Raw genomic sequence first — 19,143 nt, 5'->3', positions numbered from 1 at the left:
TCCCTAATTGTGCATTAATATTTCTGGCTGTCAAAAGTCATAACTGTCAGCAGAATCTACTAAATAATTTTTAGCACTCCCCAGTGGTTTGCGCTCAGAATGGATTCAAAGCAGTCCACATATGATCTGAATGAGCAACCAGGTTCTGTCACCAGTCCTGATGTTAGTGTTCCCAGTACGTCATCTGGCCAAGGCGATGTCAAACAACAGAGTGTTTTCAAATTAGTGCAAAAAACAAAAACCAAAAAAAAATTTACTGTATTGAAGCGAAAAAGAAGTGTAACTGAGCAAAAGTTAAGTGACGATAAAAAAAAAATTGCAAGCATGCCATTCTACACACGCAGTGGTAAAGAGAGAATGAGGCCTTCACCTTTGGCTATTAGTGGCAGATCCCAAAAAGTTACCCAGCCTACAATTGGTGCACAACTACTGTTACGCGTCAAAGCCGAGCTGCAAGATAACAGTGAGGCATTACAGGAGAATATTTGCTCTGATTCACAAATGACAACAATCCCTGTGGAGAGTCCATCCAACAGTGGGATGTCTAATCGTGAGCATTCTGCTGATGTGTGCCTTAATAGCCCGAGTGTAGCCGGTGATACCCAAATTGAGGATGCCACTTTGGAATTAGAAGAGGATGAGGGGGAGATTTGTGTAGGCGAAGAGGGCGCTAATGATGATGTTGATGATTATGATGCAGACAGATACCAAATTGCCTTTCTCAATTTCTATTTATATTCTGGATTATATAACGGCTGAATAGTTTTCTATTTTACTCCTAGTGGAGAGAGGATCTGATGCAGACAGATACCAAACTGCCTTTGTCCATTTCAATTTATATTGTACAGTATATAACAGCTGAATTTATTAGTATTTTATACAAGTGGAGGGGGGCCTAGAGAAACAGAAACCAAACTGGCTTTCTCCATGTCAATTAATATTGTACAGTCTATAACGGCTGGATTTTTTGGTATTTTATACAAGTGGAGGGGGGCCTAGAGAGACAGAAACCAAACTGGCTTTCTCCATGTCAATTAATATTGTACAGTCTATAATGGCTGAATTTTTTGTTTTTTTAAAAAAGTGGAGAGGGGCTTATAGAGACAGAAAGCAAACTGTCTTTTTCCATTTCTTTACATATTTAACTATAAGTGTAGGGTGTAATATACATCCAAAGATGATGGCTGCATTGCCAATATGCATAGATGGAGAGGAAGACAATCTGTTTTGTGTGTTGAATAAATGAAGGCCTACCAACGAAGAATTAAACAGTTTTTTTGGATGATTTATTACCTCAACAATTAGATTACTTATCTCTAAAACAGTTGGAGCACTAAATTGGGTTATTTTAGGCACAAAAACATGTATTTTCCAACAAAATAGCAAAACAAAACCAAACAAAACCAAAACCAAAACCAAAACACGCAATGGCGGTTTTGCAAAACCAAAACCAAAACCAAAACACGACGGTAATCCAGATCCAAAACCGAATCCAAAACCAAAACACGGGGGTCAGTGACCATCTCTAATGATTAATTAGACGCACAAAAACATTTTTAACTACTATTGGTTCGTGTAGAGGCTTATCTCTTGTATACTTTATTACTTTATTGTGCTGTATTGCACTTAATTCTTAAATGTTCTAGTGTTTTATTACAGGTTGGTCTAACCATATAAATGTTCTAATTGGCTACCATTTATGCTAGAGCCCTATGATTAGACTGGCTCTAGATTGGTCTAGCCCTGAGAAGGTTCTAATGACTTGATTTGCTGTAGATTTGACTATACCTTCGTCTAGTTCTATGAATATTCTAAAGATTTGATTGGTTACAGGTTGGTCTAGTCCTGTGAATATTCTAATTCTCTGGTTGGGTACAAGTTAGTCTAGTTCTGCGAACATTCTAATGATCTGATTGGCTATTGGTTAGCCTAGTTCTATGAACATTCTAATGCTCTGATTGGCCACTGGATGGTATAACCCTGTAAGCTTTGTAGTTATGTGCTTAACATTTGATTGGACTATGTGAACATTTCAATTTTCAGGCGACAAGGTGGTTCTAACCCACGTGCTTCAAAGTGGTGAAATGGGACTTATAAATGTTGTGAATAAATGGAAACAAACACAATATGAGTTTCTTTAATACATTTTAAACAGGAAAATAACTCACTTAATAGCTGTATATGATTTAGAAGTTACCATTAAAGAAGAAAAATACAACTAGTTCTAGCACTACTAGAACTTCATTAAGAGCCGAAAAATACTCGTTTGGTTTCTAGAGAGGTTAATAGGTTAATAATCTGACAATTATTTGCACAGAAAATATTCCCCGGGTCCTAGATAATAGAAGTTCATAGGTCTATTCGTTCTCTTCCTTAAATGTGAAAAGCAGTCATACGCTACAATGATTTTCCAGATATCAGCATTTTAGAAAATTACATCATCAAGTAAATGCTTTTCCACCCCCTTTCGAAAGTCATTTATTAAATTGTTTTCATTACAAAATAAAATGATTATCCTGAACGGTACCTTCCTTAACGCTGATCACTGTTTGAACTTCTGACCTAAATACTACATCAGCTGGAAATACAATGACTCCGCACAGCTAACATGACCATCAGATCTGGGTAATAGCCTGCTACTATCATACGGGATACATACAATTCCAGAGAGTGGTTATAAAATGAATGGCCCTTGAATATTTGTCCACCAGCAAAGTTGTTTTAATACTTGAATGTTAGACTCATGGGAGTATATTTACTAAACTGCAGGCTTTAAAAAGTGGAGATGTTGCCTATAGTAACCAATCAGATTCTAGCTGTCATTTTGTAGAATGTACTAAATAAATGATAACTAGAATCTGATTGGTTGTTGTAGGCAACATCTTCACTTTTCAATCCCACAATTTAGTAAATCTAGCCAATGGGGTCTGTATTGCAAATAAAACAGCATAGCTATCTGCATTAGATGGCTAGATACGCTATCTAGTAAAGTGTATCTAACAGGCACCTGGTGTAAGAAACATCATGGGAACATTATTAATCCCATGTCAGTGGTATAATTCATACAAGAAAGCTGTGAATTTACATTAGTTAGTACAAGACCGAGCATGTCCTACCGTCTGAAGGCTACAACTAAACAACATATCTAACATATTAGAGGTGGAATATATTTAAACTTGGGTAATTTTTTTTAAAAAAGGTAGGACTACGAATGTGTATCAGGTCACTGATAATTGGACCAGCTATGTCTAACTGCAGCTTGTCCAATCTGTGAGTCCCAACATATTGCCTTCAGCTGCGCTCAGTTTCTGCAGGTGATATGGCTATAAGACGATTCCATGCAGAGGAAACTTTGTGATTTATTATCAATCTTTAATAAGACCAACTCGTTACACTGAACGATTGCTGACGGTTGTGTGGAGCTTTTTGTTAAGGTGTTAGAATTATTTACTGAATGGGTAATATTTCTTCAAGATGACAGTAGTTAAATACTGTAATAAGTCTTGCCCTATTTTGTACCGATTTTTCCCTTTAAAAACAGAAAATGCTACAGGCGATATTAAATTAACGTGATTCCACAGCACATTTAATTTTTCTCTCTTTTCATCTTGAATTGAAGAAAAAGAAACCGCTATGGTACAATTGTCTGTTACAAGTCTTGATTTAATTAATTTCTCTCCCCACCATGCTAATTCCATTGAGGAAACGTGAAGTAATATGTTTGTATATGTTATCAAAAAGTATTAAGCATCAAAAGATCCAATATAATTGTTTCTTTGAATTGTGAGAATATATCTGTGTGTGTGTGTGTGGGGGGGGGGGGGGGGGGTAAATAATTCATTATCAGTTTGAAGGAAAATACATTTTGTGTCTTTATATGACCTAATGTGTGAATTGTTCCAATTCACAAAGGAAATGTTTTTTGTTTGTGTAACACCCCCTTGTGTATTAAGCGTTGTGAGGGTATATATATATATTGAACCACGCAGATGCTTCTCACCTTGGTACTTGGTTTTCAGTGCCTCCACCCGAATCTCTGCTTTCTCTTCTGGGGTGTGTTCAAAAGATACACCAGGGGGAGATTCGGGAAACCCCCTGCCCAGTATTAACACTCTGTGACAAAATGTGTGCTGCAAAAGCCAGCCAGGCACATTTATTTAAATGGAAATCCTAAATGCAGCTTTGTAATTTTATAGAAAAATATACTTTGGTATAATTTGAAATAATAGTGCAAACAATACAATACAGTAATAAAAAAATGTGGATGAAAGTGGCGCACCACTTCTTGCTATGCACACCAAGTTAACACAAAAACTCGCAATAAATCAATAACAGCATACAATATAATATAATATATAACAATATAACCATTAACTGTCACAGCTTTATACACATGAAAAAATATATCAGATATCTTACTTGCTCCTGATACTGTGAATATCTTGCAGGGTGAATTTATATATTTTCCCTTATAGCCCTACAATGTACTGCCAAACACACACAGCAGTATTCAAACACACCACACAAATAGAGCAGTGCACTGCAAGTTGGGGCCCTTCTGTATGTATGCAGCATGGCATGGAAACATCATGTGTCCAGTTTGCAGATTTTGGAGATCTTTAAATCACTTGCAGTGAGGTACAGCAGTCACAGTATGCAGACCCTCCTCTAGCAACAACTGTAAAATCCTTTCTAATTTGTATCCTGGGACTTGTAGTTCCACAAGTGCTGATTAGACACACACTTGGTGCATATTTACCTGCCCACCCATCTATCCCTAACTCTTCAGCCCTTGTGGCCAGATATAGTCCAAACCCCACTTGAACAACAACAGATAGATAAAAATAACCAGTAACTTATCTGCACCAGTGTGTCACAGGTCTGAACTTGATTATCTCCAAAATGGCTGACTTGTAAAATGTCCTTCTTCAGAGATGCATGCAAACCTCCTCCTACAGTTTCAAACTGTGGCTTCCAGCAGGTTCTGTTCAGAACTGCACCGAGCTTTGATATCTCTGCAGACTGCTCTCTCTGCTCAGATCACTCATCCAGTGCCCTTCTGCCTAGGGTCACCTATCTGAACTGGTCACACAGCTCAGTCTCTCCCAGGATGCTCCTCTCTCCCTCTCTCTCTCCGCCCTCTGGTTTCTCAGTCTTCTTAGGCTCCGCCCCCTCTTCATAACAGCTTTCTGGGAGATGTAGTTCCTTCTCCTTGACTGGTAAATAGCTATATGCATCTCTTTTCTTACTGATGCAATTGTGATTATTAGCCCCTGGGTGCTCAAGTCCAACTGCAGCATCCCCAGGGGTTACATTTGCTTTTTAAATTTGTAACATAAATGTGACTTTGTTTCAAATAGCACCATTGTACCTATCAAATATGATATATTTTCTTTTTAATCCATGGATCCATCTGTGCTGTAGTCACTGTGTGCTGTTTGGGTAACTTTCACAGAAACATGGGCCACGTAGTTGACAACAGTCCCTAATTTCCAGCGAGTAGCCTGGGTTTTAAAGATTTGCCCCCGACTGACAAGGTCCTTATATCCTATGTAACTTCTTGAAATCACTACAGACTTTAATCACAAAGTGATGTTTAGGAATAACTTACGGCCAAATACCCACTATGGTAAGATGATGCGTTTTACATGTGGTTTTACACTATTGTCAGTTGTGGTATTTCAACGCATTAGAAACTGTAACGTGATGTGAAAACGCAAGAAAAATCACAAAAAACATATATGAATCACAAGTCGATATAAAGTATTGAACGTTACAGCTTTGTTTTATAGGGCAGCAGAGTGCCAAGTTCACACCAAGGTTTTTCTTGTCCATTTTCTGTGGGAAAGGGATAGAAATATCCCAACTTAAACATTTGACAATGTTGGAGCCACTGCTTGATCCTTCTGTGTAGAGATGATAGATCCTTCTGTGTAGAGATGATGGATCCATCTCTGTTGAGATGATGGGCCCTTCTGTGTAGGCATGATAGACCCTCCTCTGTAGAGATGATGGATCCTTCTATGTAGACATGATGGATACTTCTATGTAGAGATGATGGGTCCTTCTGTGTAGAGATGATGCATCCTTCTCTGTAGAGATGATGGATCCTTCTATGTAGAGATGATGGATTCTTCTGTGCAGAGATGATGGATCTTTCTGTGTAGAGATGATGTTTCCTTCTGTGTAGATGGATCCTTCTGTGTGGGTATGATGGATCCTTCTATGTTGAGATGATGGATCCTTCCGTGTAGAGAAGATGGATCCTCCTCTTTATAGATGATGGATTCTTCTGTGTAGAGATGATGGGTCCTTCTGTGTAGGGATGATGGATCCTCCTCTGTAGAGATGATGATCCTTCTGTACAGAGATGGTGGATCCTTCTCTGTAGATATGATGGATCCTTCTGTCATATATACAGACATTCTCCCCAGACCCAGTTGGAATGAGCCATAATATTAAGGCAAAAGTACCGCTTGTGTTCAGAGTAGAGGTGGTGCATACAATATTTGTGGGGTGCCATTCTGAGGGTGGAGGGAGTTACATTGGGGAACCTCTTTAGATAGAATCTTTTCTGAGGGAATACATCCCAATGGTACCTCAGATAGAACTGGTTCACTCGTTTTCATTAATTGAGTAACATGAAGACCGACAGGGTAGATGTCAGTATTTTAGGTAGAACTGTCAGAAATGAACTCGTACTGAAAATAATTATATTTATAACTGTGAAACTGACTAACTAAGTATCATCATACAAAGTTTTAAAAACATCATTGACAAAGAGAAAAAAATTACTCATACAGTTTAATATATTAGGAAAAAAATACACATGAATGAATTGACCAACGTTTGCATCCTTGGAACTTAGCACCTCTGCGAGACGGCCAGTTCCTCTGAACAAAACTGGACTTGTGTGAAATTGTGCCGCAATTTCACTCATCTCCCCATATTACTTTGAATTATTCAAATATCCATTGTAGACCTCTGTGAAGGACTGCCCTTTTCTAATGGTAGTAGTCTCGCTGCACAAAATGAAATCTAGTTTTTGCACTGCTTCACAAAACTAGGCCCAACAATGCAACTTCTCCATACCTAGCAATGAACTCCATGTCTCCACTCTCAGCCTCCTCAAATGCTTATGAAACCCATGAAATTTGGTGGAAAGCCAGAAGCCGTTCCGCAAGTCTAGCCCACCATAGAAGTTTTTGCCCTGCCCCTTTACCTCTCCACGTTTTAATCAAAGTAACTTTTGAGCGAACAATATCTCATTTGCTGCTGTTCCCTTCTTTTATTTACAAGAAACAATATATATCTTTAAACTAAATATCTTTAAACTATTTTTTCTGCATAATTTCCTTGTCATTACTACACATCGATGAATTATTTTTGTATGTAGACCACACTAATGGTCTGAAGTAAGCAAGATGCATTTCTATTTTAGGTGCTGTTGGCGCTAAAAAACAGACTCGCCATCGTGTCATTATACAATACCCTTCCTATGGAGGCCGGGACTGTCCAGACACTTTATATGAAGAGAACGAGTGCGAGTCTCCTGCTGCCTGTCATTCCTACAGGTGAGATAAACCCATGTTGAGATAGAGCCTTTCCCAGCTTTCCGCTCATTAAACCTGATTTTGTCACCTCGGAAAGAGGAATCTCCAAGCTGCCCGTGTCATATTGTCAGCTCCTGTCGTTACTGCTAAGTGTCTTCAGAGGCTGAAAAATAATGATTGAGGCTTTATAAAATATTTCTCCTAGACTTCTGCAGAGTAAATATTTTATTTGCTTTATTTAATACATCGATTCCTCTTTTCAATTGTGCAATATATAGTATCTTGCAATATTTACATTTGTAATAAATTATTATTCAATATTTGGCCACGTTATAGCTTTAGCCAAGGCATCATTTCTAAACTAAAAAATACTCAGATAATTAACCGTATCCTGAAAATTCTGATGGGATTTTTGGTTGCTAACCCTGCATGGACCAAGGGAAAATGACAGCCCGGTTTTAAGCTAAGCTTCAATTTCACTGTGTTACATCGGTCACAGTTACAAAGATCAAAGGGATTCACTACAACTAAGGAATCGTTACAGAATCCTAGTGCTAGACCCATGAGCTGAGATTCATACAGACATAACGACAAGTCTGAAGGTTATAAAGGACAAATTATGTGCAGTGATTAGTGGGTTTTTGCATATCGCTTCCTGACGGAATTCCTGACTGGTAGTAAAGTTAATTAGATTGTAAATAGAGATTTTTTTTTTTCTAATGTGTCACCCGTATGATTATAAAACAAGGTGACAGTTGGTGACAAAAGCAGCCAAAATTCATTCCCCGGGCTCTGTTGATGTAATTGAGCCGCTGTTATTCTCTGTGCAGCCATCTTGTCTCACGCCTCGCTACAGTTTCCTGTGTACATGCTTTAGAAATAAACCTCAAAGGCTGACGCTTAAGTGACAGAGCGTATTCTTAACTATTGCTCTTGGTAACATTTTGTGCCACTATTGTTAAATTCAGCCTATTATATACTTCAGTCAGTACTGTGGGTAAATACAGTTATCTCTGTGTTTTTGTTCAATGTGTAAGATTAACCATTGAGACCCTTTCTGTCCTAATTCATCTTCACAGGAACGTTCACAATAATGTAGTATTATCTTATTCACTTACAAGTACATATCAGGCTATCTTCTATCCGTTGTCAGCTCCTCCTTAATACATAGGGCAGTCTAAAGATAGAAAAAATAACGATAGGTAGCAGTTTTGCTGGAAATGTTATAGTCTAGCACAAAGAAGAAAAATAAAACACATGGGCACACAGAGCATTTTATTTGGGGCAGCACGGTGGTTTAGTGGTTAGCACTTCTGCTTCACAGCACTGGGGTCATGAGTTCGATTCTCAACCATGGCCTTATCTGTGTGGAGTTTGTATGTTCTCCCCGTGTTTGCGTGGGTTTCCTCTGGGTGCTCCGGTTTCCTCTTACACTCCAAAAAACATACTGGTTGGTTAATTGACTGCTATTAAAATTGCCCTTAACCTATCTTGGTCTGTGTCTGCTTGTGTGTATGTTAGGGGAATTAGATTATAAGCTCCAATGGGGCAGGGACTGATGTGAGTGAGTTCTCTGTACAGCGCTGCAGAATTAGTGGCGCTATATAAATAGATGATGATGATGATGATTTTACACAAATCCTTATTTGGCCGCTCACACATAGGTGCACGCCTACATTCATGCAAAACTTATAACGCCAACAGACACTGCCATTTTGGTACCTTCAATTATTATATATAATTGAAGGTAGCAAATATATATATAATATATACCCATATTAATAATTATCTACATAGCGCAAACATATTACGTAGCCCAGTGGATCTCAAACTTTTTCAGTTCGAGGCACCCTAAAGGTCTCCATAATGTTTTCAAGGCACCCCTAAATAGCCAAAATAATTATCAAGTAGTCCCCCTGCCTTGCTTACCCAGCTCACCACCAGCCCTGGCCGCGGCTCGCCCTGCCACCTCAGGGAGCCACGGCACACAGTTTGGGAACTGCTGATGTAGCACTTAGAGAGATTATTTAATCATTCACATAAGTACCAAATGAATCATACAGTCTAAAACCTCTACCACACGGACACACTAGGGTCACTGTAATCCAAAGCCAATTAACCTATCAGTATACTTTTTGGACTATAGAATCAATCACTTGGAAGAAACCCATGCGAACTAGGGGAGAACATACAATATCCAGTTGTCACACATGTTGAATAAAATCTGGCATTTGCACTACTGGGGCTGTACTTTTGCACTATCCTATACTATATTAAATAAACAAATTCAGAGAAGATGATCACCTCACGTAAACAATGTATTGTAGTTTGTAAACAAGGGGGTATAACTGTGCAAGTCGCAAGTCACAACTACTGTATATGGGATAATGTATCTCTTAGTGTCCTGTTGTCTTATTGGCTGGCTGCATTCCTATACTCTCCTGGCGCCCTGGGCTTTGAGATTTGTAATGTGGCAGCCATATAGTAGAAACACTGTACTGGCAATGTATTTTTAAGTACTATTACAATATTATATTTTATACCCCTCTCTCCACCCAATCCGTCCCTGAATGAGATAGTATCATCAGCTTACTGTACTATCGATGACTGTTTAGATCATGCTATAAGTAATATTCAGTACTGATTGCCAGGCGCCGTCTCCGCACCTCCGCTGGGTGCCGGAGACGGATGCCCTCTGGCCGCAACTCAAGTCCCGTTGCCGATCACATAATCATGGCGCTCGCGCCGCTTCTGTTGCCTTTTCTCCGTTGTACTGCGCTTCTCTGGTTTTGAATCGGCCTGTCTGACTACTCTCCATTCACTGCTCTGGTGACTATCTGGGAGAACCGCGACCTGCGCATCACACGCAGCAAAGCCCAAACCTCCTTGCAGGGGTCCCTGGTGAACACGGGTGGTGCGTTAGACTCCGCGCCTCCCAGTTTAGTAGCGCCAATACCAGTCAGTGATATTCCTAGTGAAAGACGTGACACTGATACTCCAAACAACCCTCTGTGTTTTTGTTTTTTAAATTGTAAGTCAGAAGATTATATAATATCCCTCAATTAAGTTCATGTTTTCAAGCTTATACCTCAAATCACTTCCTTAGACTCACAATAATGTCTACTGGTATAACGCTTCATCATCTCACATAACATGGTTTGAAATAATCCGTTTACAGAAATCACAATAAAAGCGTTCCATTTGACGTCCCCGATGGCCTGAACCAGTGGCTTAAAGCTGTCCAAATTTCCGAGCACCTCTGGGAAATCAAAACATCTGCTATAAAAATGATGCCAGCAAAACAGTATAAGATCAGTGCCATTATGAAATCCACTCTCCCGCTCCTTGACGGCTGTAACGGCAAAAAACTAATTTTCTATGCCTGGGTTACCGTGATCCATGTGTGTAACCAGATGGCTTGGGTGGTTGCAGAGCAATGGTATTTCATTAAGAGACCCCCCATTGGTTCTGCCAAGTAGATGAAAAAGTGCATGTGTGATTGTACAGAGTAAATTATCGTTACTTTAAATATGGAAATCACTCTTGCATTCATGATTAACATTTTCAGTCATCTACACGTCTCTTGCTATAGGTGGAAAACTCATAAGTGGAGAAGATGCCAGATGGTACCATGGTACGTCAGACAGGACAGCCCTGGGGCGTACGAGACCTGTGGGCCTGGTCTTCAAGCGAGAGGTGAAATTAAATGATTGATCTAGATCCAAATAAATGTTTTTGGTGCACCTTTAAAATTAATTCTTATTTTATTTGAATTAAAAAAATTTTTTTCAATCCTGATCTACTTAAATGGCTTTGGGGTGTTGGGGTGTTCATGTTATGGACTTGTCATGGTAGAAAGACTCAAGTTACTGTGCAGTGTGTATCGAGGAGTCAATGTTAGTGACTTTTCATGGTAGGGGGGTTCATGCTAGAGGAAAGCAGCTGAAAATCTGATGAGACAAGTGCCTGAGGGGAGGGAGTATTATTTATTTTTTTACATTTGCCATCCAAACACTACATGTAAAAATATGTTTGGAATCAGTACCCCTTTTAAGCTACCCGTGAGAATATACAGTATGTGAAAATGTGGGCAGTCAAGTCACTAGCCTAGAGCAACATTCTATAGTAAGATAGAAGCCGTTTCCATGGCAATAGAACACTTGTCTGGAGCAAATAATGTTGGGATAAAGTTCTCTGGTTACTCTGAGTGCAGAAAAGTAATGAAGAGTTTCACTATCATACAGTATCCAGGAGAAGTTAATAAAAGATAAATGTGAGGCAGATGACATCAGCCTATGGTATAAATATATTGTATATGAAACATATGATTTTAATTCTGCATAGGGATATTGACACAGTAGATCTTTCTGTGCCTGCAGATATCAGCCACAGGAACCCAAATATTATTTGTTTCAGGGTTCTTGTTACAATAAGACTAGTAAATTCTTCTAATTCCTAATGTGACAGGAATGCAATGTCTACACTGAGGCAGCGCATGATTGACGGCCGTAGTTCAGAACTAAAGACGCTGGAACAGGCTATAGATCGATTCATAAACTGGTTTGACTGATCTGTTCTAAAGTTAAAAAAATTGCCGTATTTTTCTCGCATTTTAGATCGAGTAAAAAAAACAACAACCTAAATTGGAGAAAGTCAAACAGGTTTCGAGCCTGCTCAAACTTTGAACATAGAAGTGTTCAGAACACAGTTTAAAAATATGTTTTAAAACTTTTATCAATTAAAAATATATTTATTAATTAAAATAAAACTATTAAAATGGTATTTACACAAACGTTAAAGCCAACCGTGAATAGCACACTCTGAACAGAAATGACAAACCTCAAACGGAAATGGTGAATGTTGAAAGCAATAAGCGAATACAAACTAGGATCCGTGAATGGGAACTGCAGTCAGCAAACGAGAGCTGCAAAATTCAAACCACAAATTCAAATCGGGGTCTATTATTGGTTGTACCGCGAACATGTTAGTGGCCATTGAACCAGTGAACTTTGATCAGATTTCGATTGGGTACAAAAAGCTGCAGAGTTCAGCACTAAATGCTGCATCTTTTAAATTTCTCTTTGGAGGAGAATATATGCAATCCTTTTAATGCTTACTGACACTTCATTTATACGTGCAATTTAATATAAATGGTCTGTGCTAAGGGATGTGGTTGAATATTTGTGTCAGTAAATTCGCCTGCCTTTGCTTAAATATAATGTAATTAAATGACGGTTATTTAATCCCCATTTAGTGCTAGGAGTTCTTAAACATTTTGTAATGAAAAAATCCATATACTGAAACAAGGTATTACCAGAATAATTATGTGACATAAACATAATTACTAAAGTCCTATTACAATCTACAACCCATTATATTATAAAGATTACAGTGTGCAATCTCGTTTACTTGTCTCCTCAATCAGGAACATTGTGTAACACATGTAACGCTAGCGGACTAATTGTAATGAATAAAAGAAGGCTGCTTGTAAATGTTGATTAAAAAGTGGACAAACATGTTAAAATTAATTACAAAATAACCCCATCTGCCCACTTTGCTCCCTTCGTTATGCTTTGACAGAAATTGCCACATTTGAAAATTGTTGAGGAATTTATTTTTAAGCCAATGTGTAGATCTGCTAAATGATTATATGACTGGTGTTGATTGGTCACAATTCTTTGGATAGAATAGAAGTAGATTTAGAAATAGTGAGGATCAAATCGTCTGCGTTTCGATACTTGAAACGGTTCAACCAATCTGCTTGAAAATTAGAAAATTTGACAGAGTTTCTAGAAATTTAGAATTAGTAAAAAAAAATTGAAAAAGTCACGTTGGACCCAACTTAACCATGACGGAGCCTGTTCAACATTGATCAAGCTTGTTTGTACTCGTTTCAGCTGGTTAGTATGTGGCTCGAACATGTTCAAGATTAATTAGAAATATTTGTCGTTTTTTTATTGCAAACCTGGAACAACTAACCTAGACCACAGTAGTGTTTGCAGTTTGTTTTTTTAAAAGTGCAAAAATACTTTTTTATCCATATTATTTAAATAGTGCTTTAAAAAATACAAAATCATTTTACTGAGTACCGTAAACTTCAACTGGGAACTATGAATAGCGAACATCAGCCGCAAATTTTGAATCCACAGTTCGAATCCGGGTCTATTGACATTTCTCCCACGAACATTTTCAGGGCGTTCCAACTGGTGAAATCAAGCGATAAAATTCAATTGGAATTTGAGCCAAACAGTAATACAAGGAGATTCTCTGCTCACCATATCAGCTTTTTTATGCCTTACTGTTTTTTAGCACAAAAACTCCAAAACATACCAGACCTAAGAGCGCATTGCATTCAGGTAACGATAAATTTATAACCGCAAAAGCATGGGCTGATTTTTTTAATTTTTTTTAGACTGAATCCTCCTTTAAGACATGTCAACTATTTAAAACGTACATAACGCCTTTACATAAAAATATAATTTTCTACAAAAAGTTGTGTGGTAATTCTAATTAGTCTGGATTAGCAATGCCTTTCATCTGGTCAGCCAATCTCCTGATCCCCCATGCCTGCATTATACTGAGGCCACACCTCCAAATTTGTAATCCCCGACTCTGTTGGTCACCAAAATACATCTTTATATTATTTGTTTATATAAATATACTGGTGTTGAGGTAACATAGCAGTTTAAGGGCTAGATTTACTAAACTGCGGGTTTGAAAAAGTGGAGATGTTGCCTGTAGCAACCAATCAGATTCTAGCTGTCATTTTGTAGAATGTACTAAATAAATGACAGAGAGGACCTGATTGGTTGCTATAGGCAACATATCCACTTTTTCAAACCCGCCGTTTATCTAGCCCCAAGTGTCTAAAGTAAGTTGTAGTTCAATTGGAAAACCATTTAGAAAGGTAAAAATAATTTTTAAATATGATTTTGGGAATGGTGTTTGAGACTCGTACCGCTGGACCTGCCACACTGATAGAAACTGAGCTGTATAAAATGTATATAAAAATGAAATTAGGAGGAATATTAAGAGATTAAAAACCTTAGTCAGGTCCAAGTTACTGGTGTGGTACAAGCTATGTGTGACTTTATCCTGTCAGTAGGATGTGTTTACTGTCAGTAAATTTACTGACGGTTAACAACTGATCTCTTTGGTGCTTAGTGCATAAGATTATATTATAATTCTACTAATACATCCACTATACACTTTAAATGACTGCATTTCCTCCCCCTTGCTTTTAGCCATCACATGTCGCAGGCAAGATGGCGTACAAGCGGACATCACAGATTGTCTCAAGCATGCCGGTCCGTTGCCAGCTTTAACCCAGCAGTGCCAGATACTGTGCCAGGATGACTGCCAGTTTACCAGCTGGTCCAAGTTTTCACCGTGTAACGGAGACTGTGGGGCAGTGAGGACCAGAAAACGATCTCTTCTCGGTATGTTTATGAAAACAAGGTCGTTAGGGGCATTTATGAACCTTGGGAGTGAGATTCTTCGCAAGTATGGTCAACTTAAAAACAGCGGGGCCTATCTGTGATCATTAAGTGACAAATAAACTAGTGATTGCACAATACCAGGTCAGACCAGGACAAAAACAAAGTACAATGACACTCGCTGCAGTTCTCTGTAGGACATTTTTGCCCATTCATTATTTTCTAATCATATTTTGCACAGGGTGTTGTGTGTGAATGTTTTTATAAATGGTCCCCCATTGTAGGAAATCTATACAACTTTCTTACGCAGCCATAAAAACACAATTGGCGGCAAACGAACAGAACAGCAGAGCTGATTAATCTTAATTCTGATGTAACTACTGCTCACTCCTGTGGATTCATAGAGGTCCTCGCTGGTTAGAAGACTCCCTGAATATTAGTGGCGGCAGGTCATTTACTCAGCCTATCGCAACGCAGAAAAGTCAGCCCGCTAGATATAAGCAAAAAGTCCAATGGTTTACAAGCTGGATTTTTTTTATGGGCAATTCAATTCACAAATCTTTTATTAATGTTTCAAACAAAAAGTGGATTATAATGTACCTTTGTTCAAAATCTACATTTTAAGAAACAATTTTGATTTCAACAAAAAGCAATGAAACGATAAAAAAAACATTTTAAAAGACAATTTTGTTCTGAATTCTAAAAGTTTTTTTCAGTTTAACCTTTGTGAACTGATTCCAAAATGTGACACAATGATATTCACAGACCTTGATACTCGCGAAAACAATTTCCCTCTCTCTGCTGTCTTTAAAAAAATTACAAACGCTTGTATGTCCATTCTGCTTGTCATCTCACAATATTAAACACAGTGGCTTTCCAACAGGGTGACCTGGCTTACCATTACGTTAGAGGAAAGAAATGTTTAAGGTGTTTGCGGTACCTAATAGACAGACGCTCCAGGTGTATGATATATAAACATACATTTTCTTCTAACTGTTATAATTGTATATGTCACTTAGCGCCTGAGGTTGTTTATTATACGGATGCCTCAGGACCAGATGGTAAGACTGGCCCAATTAACTGTATAGCTAAATGGCTGTAAACATGGCCAACGAACAGGGGCCAACTGGCAAATTTTAGCCCTGGGGGTAAGATTCGGCTCAGCAGCTTATTAGGAACATTTTAAAGAAATAAAATGAAGGTGGTCCGGTGACCCAGCCAAGTTAGCCCACTATGGGAACGGCCCAGCCAGCCCGTGATGAATGTCTATAATTTTGGCATTTTATGCCAGTTGTACTTCCCAGAAAATATTGCCACCAGCGACCAGAAGTTTGGGCATGAACTTCATGATACATTTCTAGATGACTTTTTGTGTACATTTATGTATGTTATATAGCTATTGTATTTAAATTGTTTGTGTGTTTTGATCTCTTTATAAGAATATTTTATTGTTTACGATATGTTTTCTATAAATATAGGAAAAAGCAAAAAGAAAGACAAATGCAAGAATTCCCAGTTGTACCCGGTGATCGAGACGCAATTCTGTCCGTGCGATAAATACAACGCCCAGCCGGTGGGGAACTGGTCAGACTGTATTCTACCGGAAGGGAAAGTGGAGGTTCTACTGGGAATGAAGGTACAAGGAGACATCAAGGAGTGCGGACAAGGATATCGTTACCAATCCATGGCCTGTTACGACCAAAACAACCGGCTAGTGGAAACGTCCAGATGCAACAGTCATGGTGAGTCTTCTTTTCGTGGTTTGTAGAACATGTCTAATGCGTTATGTCATTGTCGCTGTAATTACCTTAAAATAACCATTTTTCGTGGGTAAGCTTCTGAAATACATTAGCAAAGCCGCTGAAACAAATCCGCACACAGCATCCACAGACATAAAATGCTTAGTATTTTTCAGATAAAAAAAACATTTAATGAAATTAATCTAGAAATGAATGCGTAATAAGCCAGAGAGACTGAATCTGCGTTGAATCCTCAAATCCACGGTTACTGAAAATTAATTTTATATAATGATTTGTATTGCTGATTAACTTCAAGTAAGCGGAATGCTCGTGCCCTTACGTAGGAAGATAAAACAAGATGTAATCCCAATTAATTATGCATGCTCCCAGTATAATTTAATGTCTGAAACAAGTAATAAAATGTCTTATTGGATTACATGGGGAGATAGCGGCCCCTGATTTCTGTTTGATATATTACTTTCTGCCACAAAGATTATAATATTTCCAGCGACTGAGATATGAATACAGCAGTGTGTATCTAGATCTAGTGTTTAAAACAGATAAGTAATTGTATCTTATTGTAAGATTCCCAATAGAATCCATTATATTTATATCTTTTGTACTGAGATGATAATCGCCTCACTAGAACTTTATTTCACAGGCGTTCGAGTTTCGGTAAACTTCCTTAATTTAAATTCAGTGATGTGTAAAAGTCATAGACGTTTCGGTATATTTAGCTTCAAAGCTACTTTTTTCTGCGTTTCAACATTTTCCAACAGACAGAACACTGGGCCCCGTTGCCCAGAGAATTTAAAGTATGGAACTGTCTATCGGAATTAGTAAAGGTCCTACGGGTCGGAAAATGGTCAATCACAACTAAGGTGAAAATGTTAATAACACTAAAGGTTTATCTCCTTGGTCTCTACATTACATAATCATTTTCAAAAGTAAAGTATTATCTCTATGCAATATATCATCATCGACATTTATTTATATAGCGCCACTAATTCCGCAGCGTTGTACAGAGAACTCATTCACATCAGTCCCTGCCCCATTGGAGCTTACAGTCTAAATATCCTAACACACATACACACAGACATGGAGAGACACTAGGGTCAATTTGATAGCAGTCAATTAACCTACTAGTATGTTTTTGAAAAAGGAAAATGTGTCTGCGCTAGAAATATTATTATAACAGATAAATAATTGTACTAAGTCGCATTTTCATACAAAAAAGATTATTTAATTAAATAAACAATATAAACACATCAGACTCCGGAGTACATAACACATAAAATATAAATGATGTACCATACAGACAAAAATAATAATACATAAAAAATAAATAAATAAAGAATATATATATATATACATATATATATATATATATATATATATATATATATATATATATATATATATATATATATATATATGTCCAGTATTGGTTGATAATTGGGCAAATCGAATATAAATGTGCACAGTATGAATCTTAATAATAAAAAGAGGAATAAAAAATTGCTATGCAAAAAATTCTGAAGGTGAATGGTATATGTGCTGTATTCACATGTAGCCAGCTACTCACAGTTTGTTGTATTGGAAAGAAGCAGAGAATAGTTTTTTTTTGGAATGTGGGAGGAAACCGGAGCACCCGGAGGAAACCCACGCAAACACGGGGAGAACATACAAACTCCACACAGATAAGGCCATGGTCGGGAATTGAACTCATGACCCCAGTGCTGTGAGGCAGAAGTGCTAACCACTAAGCCATCGTGCTGACTGGTAACAGAGTTATCTCTGTATAATCTATGAGTGAAGTTTAGGGGTATCACTGCATTAATTATATTATATTTATACTTTGACTTTACTCTTTTATCAGGTTACATAGAAGAAGCGTGTATTATTCCTTGCCCCTCCGATTGTAAACTTAGCGAATGGTCCAACTGGTCACGATGTAGCAAGTCCTGTGGAAGTGGAGTCAAAGTTCGATCCAAATGGCTCCGTGAGAAGCCTTACAACGGGGGACGGCCTTGTCCAAAGCTGGACCATGTAAATCAGGTAACATGTCGTTCATATCCTTGTCTGTTAGACATCAGGGGAATATTTATAGGAAAATAATAATGTTGCTAGTTTATGAAAACAATGATTCTGTAATTTTTATACTCCAGATCAGACAACAAAAGCAAACGTCTAATTGCTAGTGGCGACACTACATTCTTTAATTTCCACCAGATACCCCCAATTTATTCTCAAACGAGATAATTAAATAATAACTAGAGTCTTGGGGTCAACAACAAAATAACCATTTGATGCGATATCTTTGCTACGTCCTATCTATCTATCTATCTATCTATCTATCTATCTATCTATCTTTCTATATAAATATATATAAATGTTAAAAATGATGATCTTTAA

The 19,143-nt window shown here is 37.8% G+C and overlaps 1 protein-coding gene across 1 annotated transcript in view; it reads left to right on the top strand.

The window, feature by feature from the left end:
• THSD7A (thrombospondin type 1 domain containing 7A) overlaps positions 1-19,143 on the top strand; it is a 212,397-nt gene that overhangs the window by 157,041 nt on the left and 36,213 nt on the right. Inside the window, exons 10-14 of the mRNA XM_075214043.1 lie at positions 7,442-7,574; positions 11,146-11,249; positions 14,798-14,992; positions 16,468-16,731; positions 18,608-18,786. Of these exons, the coding sequence (XP_075070144.1) occupies positions 7,442-7,574; positions 11,146-11,249; positions 14,798-14,992; positions 16,468-16,731; positions 18,608-18,786 (875 nt within the window). The remainder of the gene's footprint in view (positions 1-7,441; positions 7,575-11,145; positions 11,250-14,797; positions 14,993-16,467; positions 16,732-18,607; positions 18,787-19,143) is intronic.

Source organism: Mixophyes fleayi, chromosome 5, assembly GCF_038048845.1.
Source record: "Mixophyes fleayi isolate aMixFle1 chromosome 5, aMixFle1.hap1, whole genome shotgun sequence".
NCBI lineage: Eukaryota > Metazoa > Chordata > Amphibia > Anura > Limnodynastidae > Mixophyes > Mixophyes fleayi.
Note: the sequence above shows the minus strand (reverse complement) of the source record. Positions and strands in the feature narration are given on the sequence as shown.